Source organism: Ambystoma mexicanum, chromosome 6p, assembly GCF_040938575.1.
Source record: "Ambystoma mexicanum isolate Mex_15411 chromosome 6p, UKY_AmexF1_1, whole genome shotgun sequence".
Classification (NCBI taxonomy): Eukaryota; Metazoa; Chordata; class Amphibia; order Caudata; family Ambystomatidae; genus Ambystoma; species Ambystoma mexicanum.
In genome coordinates, this window is record NC_090935.1 from 145,564,468 (window position 1) to 145,580,691 (window position 16,224).

The 16,224-nt window shown below is 50.3% G+C and overlaps 1 protein-coding gene across 1 annotated transcript in view; it reads left to right on the top strand.

Moving 5' to 3' along the window:
* Positions 1–16,224, top strand: part of LOC138511281 (E3 ubiquitin-protein ligase TRIM39-like) — a 202,546-nt gene that overhangs the window by 180,307 nt on the left and 6,015 nt on the right. Inside the window, exon 5 of the mRNA XM_069626833.1 lies at positions 91–143. Within this exon, the coding sequence (XP_069482934.1) occupies positions 91–143 (53 nt within the window). The remainder of the gene's footprint in view (positions 1–90; positions 144–16,224) is intronic.

Genomic DNA, 16,224 nt, shown 5'->3' on the forward strand with positions numbered 1-16,224 from the left:
TTCATTTTACTAACCCCATTTTATTGCTGAAAAGTTAGGCTTCAATTATTTAGGTAATCTACATTAACAAGTCTTTGTCTATTTATCTAGGTGTGAAAATTTCAATTTTCGCAAACCGGAAGAGAAGCGGAAGAACTACAAAGGTAATTATATTTATCATTATGCTTCTTGGGTCTGCATTTATTTTCTCAGTAAACGTTTTCAAAGATTTCTGCACAATTTCTGCAGATTTTAAAGTGAGACACTGTTAATTTAGTTCCAATGCTTTAATTTCTGACACCTAATAGTTCAACTTCTTTTTACAAACATTTGCAGTTAAAGAACTCTTCTTTGTGCAATTTAATCATTTTATAATCATTTCACTGTTGCTCGTGTTGAAGTAGCACAGTGTGTTAAGCACTGCTTTCTATTGTGATTCTAGAGGGGTCAGAAAAGAGAGCTTGCTTTGCACCTTTTGGGAAGTATGATGTACACATGAAGAAGCACATATTTATCCCATTATGCATGCATTTTGTTCTTTCCAAAACATCACATTATTCATCTGTTTTGTTATTTTTAAAATCACTTGCAGAAACTTGATGGGCAGAATAGTAGCATATTTCCTGCATCTATGCGTTTGGAGTGAATGTTTGCGCCCTTTCTATTTTTCTGTCCACTCAAAGGTGTGTAGGTTTCTGCTCACATCCCAACTCCTACTCCTGGATCACTTTGGGGGTGTTGGGCAGAATTCCCATTTCTGTGTTAATTCCCTTCTACCTTAGAGACCCCAGCTCTTTTACTGGACTCTAGGGGCCTCATTACGACCCTGGCGTTAAGGGTTTAACGGCGCAGTAAAAGGTGTCGGCGCCGTTTAAACCCTTAACGCCTGATTACGAGGTCCCTTTGCGGGACCCGACCTTAAAGGCTGGTTTTTCCAGCCGTTAAAGTAGGGACCCGCAAAGGGACTTTGGTGCTAATAACGGTACCGCCTGGGTCGTAATGAGGCCCATAGAGTTTGGACACCTGCAACTCCCTCAGAGATGCATGGACATACTTACATACTTAGGGAAGCGAGGAAACCTAACACCAGATATTGCTATTCCAGCAAATGGAAGCGCTTCATTATCTGGTGCAATTCCAAAGGCGTCAATCCCATTGACTGCTCTCCCACGCCCATTATATTGTACCTGACTCACTTGGTTGACTCAGGGCTAGTTTTTAATTCCCTTAAGGTTCACTTAGCTGCTCTCTCAGCCCACACCACGTCTCAACAGAAGGTGTTGTGGTGGAAGATACCAGTTATTAAGGCTTTCATGGAAGGTGTCAAGAGGATTCATCCCCCCATTTCTAATCCAGCTCCCGGATGGGGCGTGAATGTGGTATTAACCAGACTTATGGGGTCCCCATTAACCAGACTTATGGGGTCCCCATTTGAACGTATGCATAAAGCAAGTCTCAAAGATCTTACCTATAAGCCAGCCTTCCAACTGGCTCTCACTTCTATCAGAAGGGTTAGTGAACTACAGGCCCTCTCAGTTCTAGACCTTTCATTACAGTTCACAAGGATAAGGTGGTTCTGCGCACTCACCCTAGATTTATCTCCAGGTTTTCATGTGAACCAATCAATAGAACTGCCTACCTTCTTCCAGAACCCTACTAACATGGCCGAAAGAAGCCTACACACACTAGATGTCCCTAGGGCAGTCATGTTTTACCTGGACAGGACTAAACCACTGAGAAAAAAACAAATCAAATTTTTCGTTTCAGTGGCAGCTGGTAGAGAAGGGGATCCTGTCTCTAAATCAGCAATCTCAAGGTGGATTGTCAAATGCATCACACTCTGTTACACTCTTGCTAAGAGAGAACTGCCCTTCAAGCCTAGAGCGCATTCTACTTGAGGCACTGGGGCTTCCATAGCATTCATTGCAAATGTTCCCTTAGTGCCCATTTGCAAAGCAGCAACCTGGAGTTCTGTACACAACTTTATAAAACACTATTGCCTGGACACTCATTCTAGGTCTGATTCTCAAGTGGGACAAGCACTACTAAGACATCTTTTCACTACTGTTCCTTTTCACAACCCACCTCCAACTCAGGGTACTGCTCGCTAGTCTATGCACATCATGTGATTCTAAGCAGATTAACAGGCATCAGAAGACATGCATTACTTACCGTAAAAGCATTTCTGATGGTTGTATCTGCTTAGATTCACATGCGCCCACCCTTCCTCCCCGCTCGGATAGAAGGAACATAGACTTCTTACTACTTTCTCTGTTTTCTGTACTCACTCACGATAGTTATAGGCTCCCTCATAGCAGAAGAAATACAAGCGGAGGGATGTAGACGCGTGAGGGATTTTGGGTAAACTACACGTCACGTAGGGATAGTGTTACAGGCACGCTCATGTCGACGTCCCCTTTCATTTCTCGAAAGACAAGATGCGGTTACCACTGGATGTCGGACTATATGCACAGCATGTGAATCTAAACCGATACAATCATCAGAAATGCTTTTACGGTAAGTAATGCATGTCATATAACAAAATTGACTTTTAGATCGAGGATGGCAACACACTACTTACTCACTATTTCTCACGACAATTTTATTCAACTTTTCAGCAGACATTTTGTGGTACAAAAAACAAAGTAGGTTGTTCTCAATCATATGTTCAATTTAATGCTCCATTTCAATTCCCCCATCGCTCACACGCACTGAGCCATTCATACACAAATACTATTTCTCCATATTAACTCATGGTTTCATAATACATATAACCATCTACCACAAATTATTTACAAAGTGTTTGTAACACCCCTTTCCGTTATAGATGTGTCTATGTGTGCAGACCACAGATGATGTTTAAGTCGACACGTGTTTCGGTCAGATATGTTGGGCTTTGATCTATAGCCCTATGTTGACCCAACCTTCATCAGGACGGAAGCTATATGCAAACTATGCCTTGATTATTGAGTGAGAGACATCATCTAATAAATAGAACAATTAAAACCTATTACCATCAAGCTAATTCACTGCCATCCTCAATTATGTAAACAAACACAATAAATGTGTGCGTGTAACTTTCTTCATAATTACACTAAATTGTACTCACCTCCAATGTTAATCTTGGAGGTAGTACAAAAACGCTGGGCGTTGTCCCAAAAACTCAGCCGGTTCAATGCCTTCTGAACTGAGCCTGAAAAAGGGGAAACCAGCGGATGAATTGGCAGTCCCCTATATTCCAAATGTATGCCACAGTGACCAGGTCACAACCTCCTAATTATGGGGTAGAAAGGATTGTACTCACTGCTCTGTACAACGTGCTGCTTGTGACTGGATCTTCCAATTAAATAACTCGCCAGCCTATTAATATTTGCCACGGTCGATCATGGGAACTTTGGAGCATCAGCTTTCTAGTGCTCCTGATCCTAATATCAGGGAGACACAAAAGCAAGCACCAAGATGTCACTAATATCCTAGACAGCATCAATGCCACTCTCCTTGTGGCCATGTCTAATCACACTTATTGCACCCCATTTGTGGTGAACAAAAAATAATAACCGGGGTGTACTCGCAGGTCTGCGCACCATTGCACGTCTTCTAGTTAAGACTTCTTGTAGAGTCTAACGCTGATGTGATGTCATCTGTCACGCTTGCTTCCAGTGTGTAAGTCGTGCACAGGGATATACATTTCCTCGCAGTCATGATTCTAGTATTCAAGAGACAGAAAAGCAGAGCACACATGTTACTTCAGTGAGCTAGCAACAGTCTGATTGCTTGCAATCTGTATATTGAAATCTAAGAGTCACTGAATGTTGATCGCAAGACCTGTTTTATTTGATACCATGTATACTTATATTTTAATGTTCAAATAATGATAATAGTTATTTTTCATTTCCTCAGCAAATCATCAAAATGTCATCAATAATTCTTGACCATTGAGCCCTTATACACAGGTCAAAGTGCAGTTTTCATTGACGCAGTAGGATCACAACATATCCTAAGGCAACAGCTCCCTCTAGCGGTGACAACAGTTGAAGCTATGCAAATTAGCATTGTCTCTGTGTATCCTAAGGCAACAGCTCCCTTTAGTGTGTCAACAGTTGAAGCTTTGCAAATTAGCATTGTCTCCTGTGTATCCTAAGGCAACAGCTCCCTCTAGCGATGACAACAGTTGAAGCTATGCAAATTGGCATTGTCTCTGTGTATCCTAAGGCAACAGCTCCCTCTAGCGATGACAACAGTTGAAGCTATGCGAATTGGCATTGTCTATGCGTATCCTAAGGCAACAGCTCCCTCTAGCAGTGACAACAGGTGAAGCTACTGCTTCAGACAAACATACAAGGACATACATACATCTGGTCTTATATTATATTGTTAGATTACTAATATAGGTGCAGATATGGGGTTCTGCCAAAGATTTGCCACTGTTGGTGAACATTTGGAGCACATTGCAATACTTTTAATATGTTTTAAAGGTTTTATTTGTAAATGCAAACAGGTTATTGTATTTAATAAATCTGTTAACATTCTATTTTCAAAAAAGAATGAAGCCGCCAATTTGTATGTCTGTCACCTCTTATGCCTAAGAGTGGTTAATTGACGTATGTAAGGAAACAACATCCAGCGCAAGTAACCAAAAGTTTTGGTTCCATACAATATACTCTTGTTACTTGAAAATATGCATTCGATCTCTTACAAATTAACACAGTTTCATGCCCTATGATTTATTAATTCGTCAATACATTCTGACATTGGTTCTAGTTTTGGACCTATCCCATTGACAATGGATCTCGCTGATGGTAATTGATCAAAACTTATATGTATTTTAGGTAAACAAATGAGAAGAAGTTGTTTAGCATCTACGTTTACCTATGAGACCTTCTCCGACCCAATGAACGATTGTTTGCTTAGTACTTGCTGGTAGTGCATTCCAAGGATTATATTTAATTATTTTGTATCCTTCATTCAAGAAGTGGTTCTTTCAAATCTCTATATAATCTGCTCTGTGCAGGATCACTATGTAATATTTGGACACTATCAGATATAAGTGGGCTGGTTCATGGAATTTTGTGCATGGGTCAGAGTGACTTTGCACTGCCGAAAAACCCTGATTCATGGTGACCGTAGCAAGTACATTTATAACATTCTGAATTGCCATTGATTGAAAGTAAATTAGGGCTGCTCACTCTAGTTATATCTGCAAATTCTTTGTATTTAAGCTCTACTAAAAGAGCACAAATCGGATCAAGCCACTTGACACTCATATTTTGCATCTTTACTGTATGAGGGATTAACAAAGGTAAGACAATGGCCCTCATTCCGAGGTTTGCGGTAAGGGATACCGGGCACCGGTGAGGAGACCAGTGCCAGTAATCCCTTACCGCTCTACTACAAGGTCCCTTAGCGGGTCCCTCCTTTAACGCCTGGTCTGTTCTGGCGTTTTGGACAAGACCTGTTAAGGGACCAGGGCGCAAATAACGGGCTTGACATTCGCGAGCCCGTTATTTGTGCCCTCCCCATTCCCATTGAGCCCCATGGGGGCTCAATGGGGAATGGTTTGGTGAATGAGGACTTACCGGTCCCGCCAAGCTCGGACTAGACCGGTAAGTCCCCATTGCACCAATCCGGACACGGTACTGTTATTGGTGGCAGTCATGGCGCAAATAGCGCCATGACTACCACCACACTCGGAATGAGGGCCAATATCTTGACCCGTGTGAAATCAGATAAATACTATAGTGATGAAATCTGGCATGGTTGCAGGTCCTCCTTTTCTTTAATACGTTTTAATTTAGAGTCCTCCATCACTGATAATGTCAGGTCTCCAACATGCTGAGCTAATGCCCACATTGCTACTGCGTCCCCCTTTTCTTGGAGGAATCACTTGAGAGAAATGAGGATGATCTTTCTCCAGCATGGGGTCTGGCATGGATTCACATGCTCATGAATATATTCCCCGTCGTCAGGCCGGGAATCCTCGGTATAGAAAAAAATCAGTATCAGTTTCGTTTCTGATCTGTCTTTCTCAGTAGTAACCAATCACTGGTCTCTGGGTCATACTGCCCCCAGCCAATGACTGCCCTCTCCCTAAGCCCCGCCCCTGGCAGCCATCCTCAGATTTTTACCGCACACTCAAGTGTTGGGAGTCCTCGTGCTGTAGCTCTCGAGCTTTTGCTGCGTTTTCGCGCTTTTTTCAGGAGATTTTCTCATTTTTCGGTTAAATAGAGCCTCAAGCTCCACCGTGTCTTCATCCGATCAACGGGGATCCGTTTCGGAGTTTCTACGCCCCTCAAGGGTGAAGATTTCATCGAGTTACGCTTTTGGAGGATTCCAGAAGTTCCGAGGCCTACCCCGGTCATGGCCCAGGAGAAAGGAAGCTCGACGCCCGGGAAGCTGTTCAGGACCTGCCCTGGATGCCAGCTTCAGAACGTTTTCAAGGAGGACGAGCATTCGTTATGCCTCTACTGTCTACATGAGGACAAGACGCACAAGGAAAAGGACTGTGCGTTTTTTGGGAACATGTCGGAGCGGACCATGAGGGATCGCCACCTCCGTCTCGCCAACTGGCTGGAAGGTAAGAGCCCGCCAGGCGAGAAGAAGAAAAAGAAGTCCGATCGGTCTTCTAAGTCCTGTGAGGGTGCCCCGGCGACGGGGGCCCAACAAAAGGCTAAGCACCGCGAGTCCGCGGGCACCGGGAGTGCCGAACGGTCGGGCTCCTTGGCTGCCAGGCAGGGCGCATCCTCCCCGGCGCCATCAACCACGAGCCAACGCTCTGGCTCGGGTAAGAGGAAGTCCGAGAACCCGGCGAAGCTTCTGGAGAGGCCCCGGTCGATCTCGAAGATTCCGGCAGAGGGGGAGCGAGGCTCAGACCCTCCCCGCAAGGTGAAGGCCCCAGGCGTACAGAAGGTGACGTTGGCCTTAATTCACCCTGCTAGGACCTCGATTGAGGATGTCGTCGCGGCCCTGGCTCAGCCTGTGGAGGCTACACCAGTGGAGGTGGCCTCAGGAACCAGAGTCTCCCTGCCACCGCGGAGGGAGTCGTCTTTCAGGCCCATCGAGAAGACCCCCACAAAGTCCTCGTTGGAAAGGGTGGGGGAGGGGCTGGTGGCCATCGTGGATACGGACACGACCTCTGAAGAGGAGCTCATCCAAGTCGTGGAAGAGGCCCAGCCCATCGGGAGGGATCCAGACGAGGGCGACGACGAGAGCGACAGTGTCGCAGACAAGGCTCCTCAAGAGCCCTCGCTCCCGTCGTTTCCGGCGCCGCAGGACACCTCGGCGGCCATTTTGTCAGCCATTCAGTCCTTATGCTCGGAGATAAGGACTAGGTTGCCCCTTCCCCCGACGGAGGTACCTGAGCCAGACCCGACGGGGGAACCGGAGCCAGGACCTTCGGAGAGTCCACCACTTAAGAGGAGGAGGACGCATCCTAGGCCTCCTCTCCCGCCTCTGCAGCCTTCTCTGCCTTCCCCCCCGGTCTACTACCCACGGGGATGATACAGGCATGGACACGACTACGACGGGTACGGATGACGACGGAGGCGACGACGGGACGTGTCCCCCGTCGCCCCCTGCCCGGGTGTCCCTGCCCGACGAGATTGAATCCTTCCATGCCATGATTTCCAGGGCATCCGAGCTCTTCCAGCTCTGCCCCGAAGAAAAGAAGAAGGAAGGGTTCCTTTACCAATGGCGTGAGGCTAAAAGGAAGACGGTCCTCGCCGTACTGCTTCTTGATGACATCTGGGATGAGGGGCTCGCCCTCCTCAAGAACCCTGCCACGGCACCTGCAAAGAGGGACCGGTACGAGAAGAAGTACCGGGTCCCCGACGCTGCCCCCTTGTGCCTTAGGGCGCAACCTACCCCGTATTCGGCCGTTTCAGCGGCGGCCAAAAAGAAAGCGGGAGGGGCATCGGCCTCGACTTCAACCTCCCTGCCGGACGGTGAGGGTAGGAAGCTGGATGCGATGGGACGACGACGGGTCATCTCATCTGCAGCGACGACCATCAAGGCGGCCAACGCCCTGGCCATCGTAGCCCGCTACGACAGGGAGTTGTGGTTCAAGATCGCCCCTCTGTTGGACTTCCTCCCGGACGCCAAGAGGGCTGAGGCCCTGGAAATCTTACAGGAAGGTGAGATTGCCTCCGACCACGCCATTACGGTGGCTATGGACATCGCCGACACCGGTTTCCGTCAGTTGGGCAACGGCGTTTGCCTGAGACAACGAGGATGGCTCAAGGCGACGGATTTCTGCCAGGACGTACAGACCAAGGTTTTGGACATGCCCTTCGATGGGAACAACCTTTTTGGCAAGGCGGTTGATGAGTCCCTTCAGGCGATCAAGACGGACACGGAGACGGCCCGTGCACTGGGTGTGCTCCAACAGCGACGGCCGTCCTTTCGGAGCTCCGGAGGCAGACAGGGTGCCTCCAAGGGAGCCGGCAGCAGCTCCTCTACGTACTGTCAAGCGGCAAGATCTTCGTCGCAGGAGGCCTACAGGGGACGTGGCAAGTCAGGTGGATCCCGCCGTCGTCGCCAAGGTGATCAAGGAGGCAAAGCGGCCTCCAAGCAAGATTGAACCGACCGTCGTGTCGGGCCCCCGCCGAAGCACCCCGGTGGGAGGCCGGCTGACGAAGTTCGTCGGAGTGTGGGAGTCCATCTCCACCGACCGTTGGGTGCTGGACGCCCTGGCCCTGGGGCACATCCTCGAGTTCCAGAAGAAGTGCCCCCGCATTCCTCCCGTGGCCAGGAAGGAAAATCACGTCCCTGAACTGCTGTTGGAAGTAAGGGCGATGCTCAGAAAAGGTGCCTTCGAGCTCGTTCCAAAGAGGCTTTGGGGCTCTGGAGTTTACTCAAGGTACTTCCTCGTAAAGAAGAAGACAGGAGGATGGCGTCCCATCCTGGACCTGCAACGACTGAACAAATACATCAAGGCACAGAAGTTCCGGATGGTCACTCTCCAGCACGTGCTGGGACAGCTGGAGGAGGGCGATTTCCTGTCGTCGTTGGATTTGGAGGATGCGTACTTCCACATCCCTATTCTAAAGAGACACCGAAAGGTCCTCAGGTTTGTGGTCAAAGGGCGGCACTACCAGTTTACGGCCCTCCCGTTCGGATTAAAATCGGCACCCAGGGTGTTCACCAAGTGCCTAGCATCGGTGGCGGCGCGGCTGCGCCTACAGGGGATCCACGTCTTCCCCTACCTGGACGACTGGCTCATACGGGCAAGGACAAGGGAGCTTGCCGTGGAACACACTGCGAAGACCGTCCAGCTGCTCACGGACCTGGGGTTCTCCATCAACTTTCCAAAATCCCACCTGGTCCCGTCGCAAGCGTCCTGTTTCTGGGAGCACAGCTCGACACAGTGGCGCGGCTGGCCTCACCGTCGGAGGAAAGGATCAGGACCATCCTGGGAAAGGTGCAACGTCTGCTGGCCACGGACGTGGCCAGAGTGAGGTCTATCAAGTCCCTCCTCGGAATGATGTCCTCCTGCATTTATCTGGTGCGCCACTGCAGACTTCGGATGCGGCCCTTGCAAGAATTCCTCGACGCCCACTGGATCCAGCCGACGGGCAGCTTCGAGGACAGGATCCCGCTCAACGAAGCGTTCCATCATGCGATACGATGGTGGGGTATCCGCTCTCATCTGACGGCGGGAACAGGTTTCCTAGCCCCGGCCCACCAGGTGACGGTGACGACGGATGCCTCCCTGGAAGGTTGGGGAGCGCACACCGGGGGTCTCCACGAGAGAGGCTTTTGGCTCCCAGAGGAGAAGACACTCCACATCAACATCTTAGAGCTCCGTGCAGTGTTCTGGGCCCTCAGGTCCTTCCTTCCGTCCCTTAAGGGCAAGGTGGTGAGGATCTTCACCGACAACACCACCACGATGTTTTACATTCGGAAGCAGGCCGGAACCAGATCCCCTGCCCTATCCCAGGAAGCCCAGGATCTGTGGCATTGGGCCGTCGCCCAAGGGATGTTTCTGGTACCCTTTCATCTGGCAGGGATAAAAAACACCATCGCCGACTCACTCAGCAGAGAGCTGCGCTCGTGCCATGAGTGGGAACTGCACCAGGATCAAGTTGACCGACTCTTCCGACGATGGGGAGAACCCCAGTTCGATCTCTTCGCGACGGCGGTGAACTCCAAATGCCGGAGGTTCGCCAGCAGGTTTCCCCAACCGAGGAGCATGGGCGATGCTTTCTCGTTTCCCTGGGACGGCCTGTTCCTTTATGCGTTCCCGCCGTTGCCGTTGCTACTCCGGCTTGTCAACCAGCTCAAGAGGTCCCGGTGCAGGATGATACTCGTTGCACCGGCGTGGCCGAGGCAGATCTGGTTCCCGGACCTTCTGGACTTGTCAGCGTCCACACCAGTCAAGCTGCCGGCGGACGCGGATCTTCTCTCCAGAGAAGGAGGCGCCATTCTTCATCACGAACCAGGGTCGCTGAACTTGCAGGCCTGGCTCCTGCAGCACTAGAGTTTGGAGGATACAACATCCCGGCCGACTGCAGAGGTTCTTGCAAAGGCCAGGGCATCCTCAACTCTCAAGTGCTACAGACATAAATGGAAGAGGTTCTCTGTCTGGTGCCGTGCACAGAAGATTAACCCTCTGCGGATTACGGCCCCTCAAGTATTGCCGTACCTACTGCCTTTGGCCAAGGCTGGCCTATCTCACGCTTCCATCAAGGTGCATCTGGCTGCCGTCTCACGTTACACCAGAACTACAGGACGGGCGTCCTTGTGGTCTCATCGACTGGTGAAGGAATTTATGAAAGGACTGTTCCGATCATTCCCGCCGGTGAAGGCCCCCGCCCCGGCGTGGGAGCTCAACGTGGTGCTAACTAGGCTCATGAGTGCCCCATTCGAGCCTATGCATTCAGTGCCGTTGAAGTTTCTGTCGTGGAAGACAACATTCCTCGTGGCCATCACCTCTGCACGACGAGTGGGAGAGATCCAGGCCCTGTCTTGCAAGCCTCCGTACTTGACTTTTCACGACACGAGGGAGGTGCTGAGGACGCACCCCTCCTTCATGCCCAAGGTGCCGTCGGACTTCCACCTCAACGAGCCCTTGGTGTTGCCAGTTTTCTTCCCGTCGCCTTCGTCGCCAGCTGAGAGGACTCTGCACTCGCTAGATGTAGCTAGAGCGCTGAAGTTCTACGTGGACCGCACGAAGAGTTTTTCGGAAGACATCACAGCTGTTTGTGAACTTTGGACCTGTGAATCAAGGGAAGGCTCTCTCGTAGACTTCCATTTCCAGATGGCTCTCCGGCTGCATCATGCACTGTCACCGGTTGGCAAACCGACTGTTGCCAGGCCGTCCGGGGCTCATTCGACCAGAGCGATCGCTGCTACTACGGCGTTCCTGTCTGGTGTGCCCCTGCTCGACATCTGCAGGGCTGCTACGTGGAGGTCGACGCACACCTTCACGAGATTCTACTGCGTCGACCGGGATTCCAGGGAGGAGTCCAGAGTCGGCCAGGCAGTGCTGCGCAACCTGTTCGCCTAAGGTGAGCCTGGTGAGGAGGTAAGAGTTGCTTAATGTTGAGTTGTTGTATTGCTTGATATTGAGCCTTTTGCCACCTCCCGTGGTTGTGCATGTGTATACTGCTATGTATTCTTATTTCTGATGTTTGTTAATCTGCTTAGAATCACATGCTGTGCATAGGTCCGACATCCAGTGGTCACTGCGGAGTATTGCATTTTGTTTTTCGTAGTCAAAAAGGGGACGTCGACAAGGCGTGTCTGTAACACTATCCCTATAGTGACGTGCGTTGTACCCACAATCCCTCACGCGTCGAGGTCCCTCAGATTGTTTTTTTCCGCCCAGCTTATGGTCGCCTTACGCGGAGCTCTTAGAGAGACATTGCAAAACACTTACTACGGACCTCGGTCCTTAATTTATACTTATTGTTAAAGATCCCTCCCCTCGAAGTTAGCTGTGAAGCTGTTTCTCCGCCGAGCAAGTTTTCGACGGAGGGGAAGAGACGGAGGAGATCCTTCGGCGCTGCCGAACACATGGCCAGGCCTCGCCGGCCAACATACAGTAGGGAGAGTGGGGATTCGAACTTTTATCTTCTCGTCGAGAATGTCTTTCTTTCTCCCCTATCTTTCCCTTGGGGTTGTTATCACCAGTTTTTATTGCCTCAGCTATGGAGAGGACACCTTTTAAGTTTTGCCCACGCTGTAGGGGCAAATACACTTGGAAGGACAAACACAAGCTCTGTAATCGTTGCTTGCCCCTCGATCATAAAGAGGACAGCTGCGCGGCCTGTAAGCTCTTGAAACCAAGAACTCTTAAAGAACGAAAAGTTAAGAGGTGGGCGGACTACGCTATGTCGAAGTCAGTTTCCTCACCCGCCGCCGCTGTTACAGAAAGTGACGAGGAGGGTGATAACTCGACGTCCGTTACGGAAGTCATTAACCCCCAGAAGGAGCGCTCGCGCTCCTCGACGTCCGTCCCCGGCCCCAACGGGCTCGGCTCACGCCCTGCTTATGGGGATGAACACCCCGGCGACAAGGACGCACACAGACCCCATAGGCCTAAGCACACAACCCACGGCTCTTCTTCGTCGAGGACGAAGGATCCATCAGCGCCGAAGGGGACGCAGGGCACTCCGGCGTCTACCTCAGACCGTAAGGGTCTCAAGCCCCACCCGCAAACGCAGCCGCGACCAGCGATTGGGCTTTCATCTAACACGGGCGCTACCTCAAAAACATCCGACGTAACGCTCCATAGAGCGGCCATCGAGAAACAACGCGTAACGCAGGCAACGTCGACTCCAGAACCCTCTACTGACGAACTCGTTGTCGAGAGCCTGGCGAGACTTTTTTCCGAAGACAAGCGTAAGCGGACGACGAAACAGACGTCGAATACCGCACCAAAAGATATAGAAACGCCAAAAAAGCACGAGTAGCCAGGAACTGCCCCCTTCATCTAAGGGCACTTCTGAACTACCGGAGGGCTTTTCTGAGGGCGACGGAAACCTTTCGTCGACGTTGTGGGAGCGTTCGAAGCGTTTTGAAGGTGAAAACACTGATTTCCCCCCTTTAGACTATTCAGGGGTTCCCCATGAGACCCTTGAAAGACTCCATTGTTGTATGGAAAAAATGGAAAGGTTTTTGGGTAGCCAAAACCCACCCACACCCAAAAGACCAAGAGAATGGACCCAGGATGACCCTAGGGTCAAGATTCCTAGGCTGTTTCCCCCTTCTACAGACGCATATGACCTCACTGAAGAGGAGCAATACCTCCAGGAAGATGAGGAATGTTTGGGTGGAGAGGAAGTACATGAGGAAGAGGGGTTTGAAGAAGACCCTTACACTAGTGCAGGAGCTTTTGAAGAAGATACAGCTACCTCACAGCCCTGGCAATCCCCATCAGTGCAGCCTTGGCAATCCCCATCAGTGCACTCAGACCCTGATGTCTTTCACCCTTCTCCTCCCAAGGACTCACCTATTGGAAACACCTCCCCCATAGATGACCAACCTTCACTTAATGCACTATTGCGCAAGGCAGCAGCACATTTTGAAATAGACACAGGGGAGACTCTTCCGGACATAGACTTTGTAGAAAAAGTTATTAAAGAAAAAGCCCCGGTTAGTCAATCTATTCCGCTCCTGGCTTCTATAAGGAGAAGAATAACTCCTTCCCTTTCCAATCCGGCCTTAGTCAGAGGGGTAAACCCTCGGATAGAAAAGCTCTTCAGCCCTTCGTCCTCTGACCCTTTGTACATTAGGGGACATTCTATTCCGGACTCCCTTGTAGTTACTAATACAAGAAAAAGAGCGGGGGTACCACTATCCACTAGTGAGGCACCACCTGACAAAGAGGGCAAGAAGCTCTATGCACTTGGGAAGAGAATCACGACCTCTGCCGCCTTCTCAACTAGGATTGCAAATAACAATTCCCTACTAGCTAGCTACGCAGATGCACAGTGGAGCAAGCTGCGCAGCGAAGCAGAGGACGCACCAGAACCCCTGCGTTCGCGCCTGCTGGCTATAATCTCAGAGGGAACTCTTGTAAACCAGGGCATCGTAAAGAACTCCTTAGATGCCGCAGAGACGGCTGGCCGTTCCCTGGTTCAGGGAATACTTCTCAAACGCCATGTCTGGTTGCGCAATTCGGGATTTAAGCCGGAAACCCAGGCTTCCCTGATAAATAAGCCCATAGAACAAACACATCTGTTTGGGAAAGCAGTTGATGAAGCCCTAGAACATGCGAAGAAAGAGTTTGATACCATCAAGACTCTTGACCAAATTTCTAGGCCACCTAACAGACGTAGCTATGGCAATAGACGCTCCTTTTGTGGCCAACGCCAGCAGCAAAGCCAACAGCAATTTTACTCTGCCACCAACTGGCCCTCTAACCAAAGCACCCAGTTCAGTCAAAGAGGCCAACGTCGTGGCAAAGGAAGAGGTCGCGGCTCCAGTCCCAAAGGCCCCACGCCCAATACCAACAAATGACCCGAAGATTCGGGTCCCCTCCCATGCATCACCGGTCGGGGGCCGGCTAACATCGTTCCTTTCAGCATGGGAGGGAATAACGTCAGACCGCTGGGTATTATCCACCATAGCCCACGGATACTGCATCGAATTCAACGGTTCCCCGAAATACAGACCCCCACAGAACCGACGCATGACACCGGAACACCTCACTATTCTTCTTCAAGAAGTAGAAGAGCTACTGAAAAAAGAAGCTATAGAGGCTGTCCCCCTATCTCAGGTCACAGAAGGTATTTATTCAGTGTACTTCCTTGTACCCAAAAAGGATTTAACCATGCGCCCTGTATTAGATCTGCGCCCAGCGAACAAGTTTGTCAAACCCCAAAAGTTTCGTATGGTAACCTTGCAGGAAGTAATCCCACTGTTATCACAGGGGGATTACATGACAACACTAGACATGAAAGATGCATACTTTCATATTTTAATGTTGCCAGCGCACAGAAAATACCTCAGGTTCAAGATAGAGGACAAACACTACCAGTTCAGAGTACTACCCTTCGGGATAGCATCTGCACCAAGGGTATTCACGAAAGTACTGGCAGTGGCAGCGGCCCACCTGCGCAGGTTATCCATCCCGGTATACCCTTACCTCGACGACTGGATCATAACAGGGGATTCTTACGAAACATGCTTCTCCAATACCCAAAAGACCGTAGACCTTTTGTCCCAACTGGGCTTCTCCATCAACGAAAAGAAGTCCAGCTTAGACCCCAGCCAAATCAAACAATTCCTAGGGGCTCTAATTCGAACAAAGGACGGCCTCGTCTTCCCCTCCAACGAGAGGGTCCAAAACATGCTGTTTCAGATCCCCAGTTATGTGGCAGGTCGAGAGGTGACGGTACGCAAAGTAATGCGCTTGCTAGGGATGATGGCGTCATGTATTTATTTGGTACCTCACGCGCGCCTGCGCATGCGCCCAATGCAAGAGTGGCTTTACAGCCAGTGGTGTTAGGCCAGCGGACAATGGGACGATCTAGTGGTGGTCTCGCAGGCCTTGGTTCTCTCGCTACGGTGGTGGACAAAGGAAAACCTGTTATTGGGGAAAACTTTTGCCACACCCGCAGTGGAAGCCACTCTAACCACAGACGCATCCCTTACAGGATGGGGGGCTCACCTATCCCATCAGACTGCTCACGGAGTGTGGACTACGAGCTTAGCATCCAAGCATATAAACCTGCTGGAACTACTAGCGGTGTTCAAAGCACTGAAAGCCTTTCAGGAACACTTACAAGGAAAGACAGTGATGGTCCTCACAGACAGCACCACAGCCATGTACTACCTCAACAAGCAAGGGGGCACTCACATTCCAGGACTGTCCAAGCTATCCCAGAATATATGGAAGTGGGCTCTCAAACACAACATGTTCCTACTATCACAACATGTACCAGGGGAACTCAATCTGCTAGCAGACAAACTCAGCAGAGACTTCCCCCTGCCCAAAGAGTACGAATGGCAATTGCACGAAGACATCGTCTTAGACGTCTTCACGCAATGGGGATTCCCGGAAATAGACCTGTTCGCAACCCTGGAGAACTCACAATGCCAAAGTTACGCCTCCAGGTACCCCCAGAACCAGTCCAAGGGGAACGGTCTGTCGATTCAATGGTCAGGGAAAATTGTTTACGCCTTTCCCCCGACTCCCCTCCTCAACAAGGTGGTGCACAAGATGCACCAGGAGCAGGTTACCATGATACTAGTGGCCACAATGTGGGCCCGGCAGCCATGGTTCGCTCACTTGATGGAGAT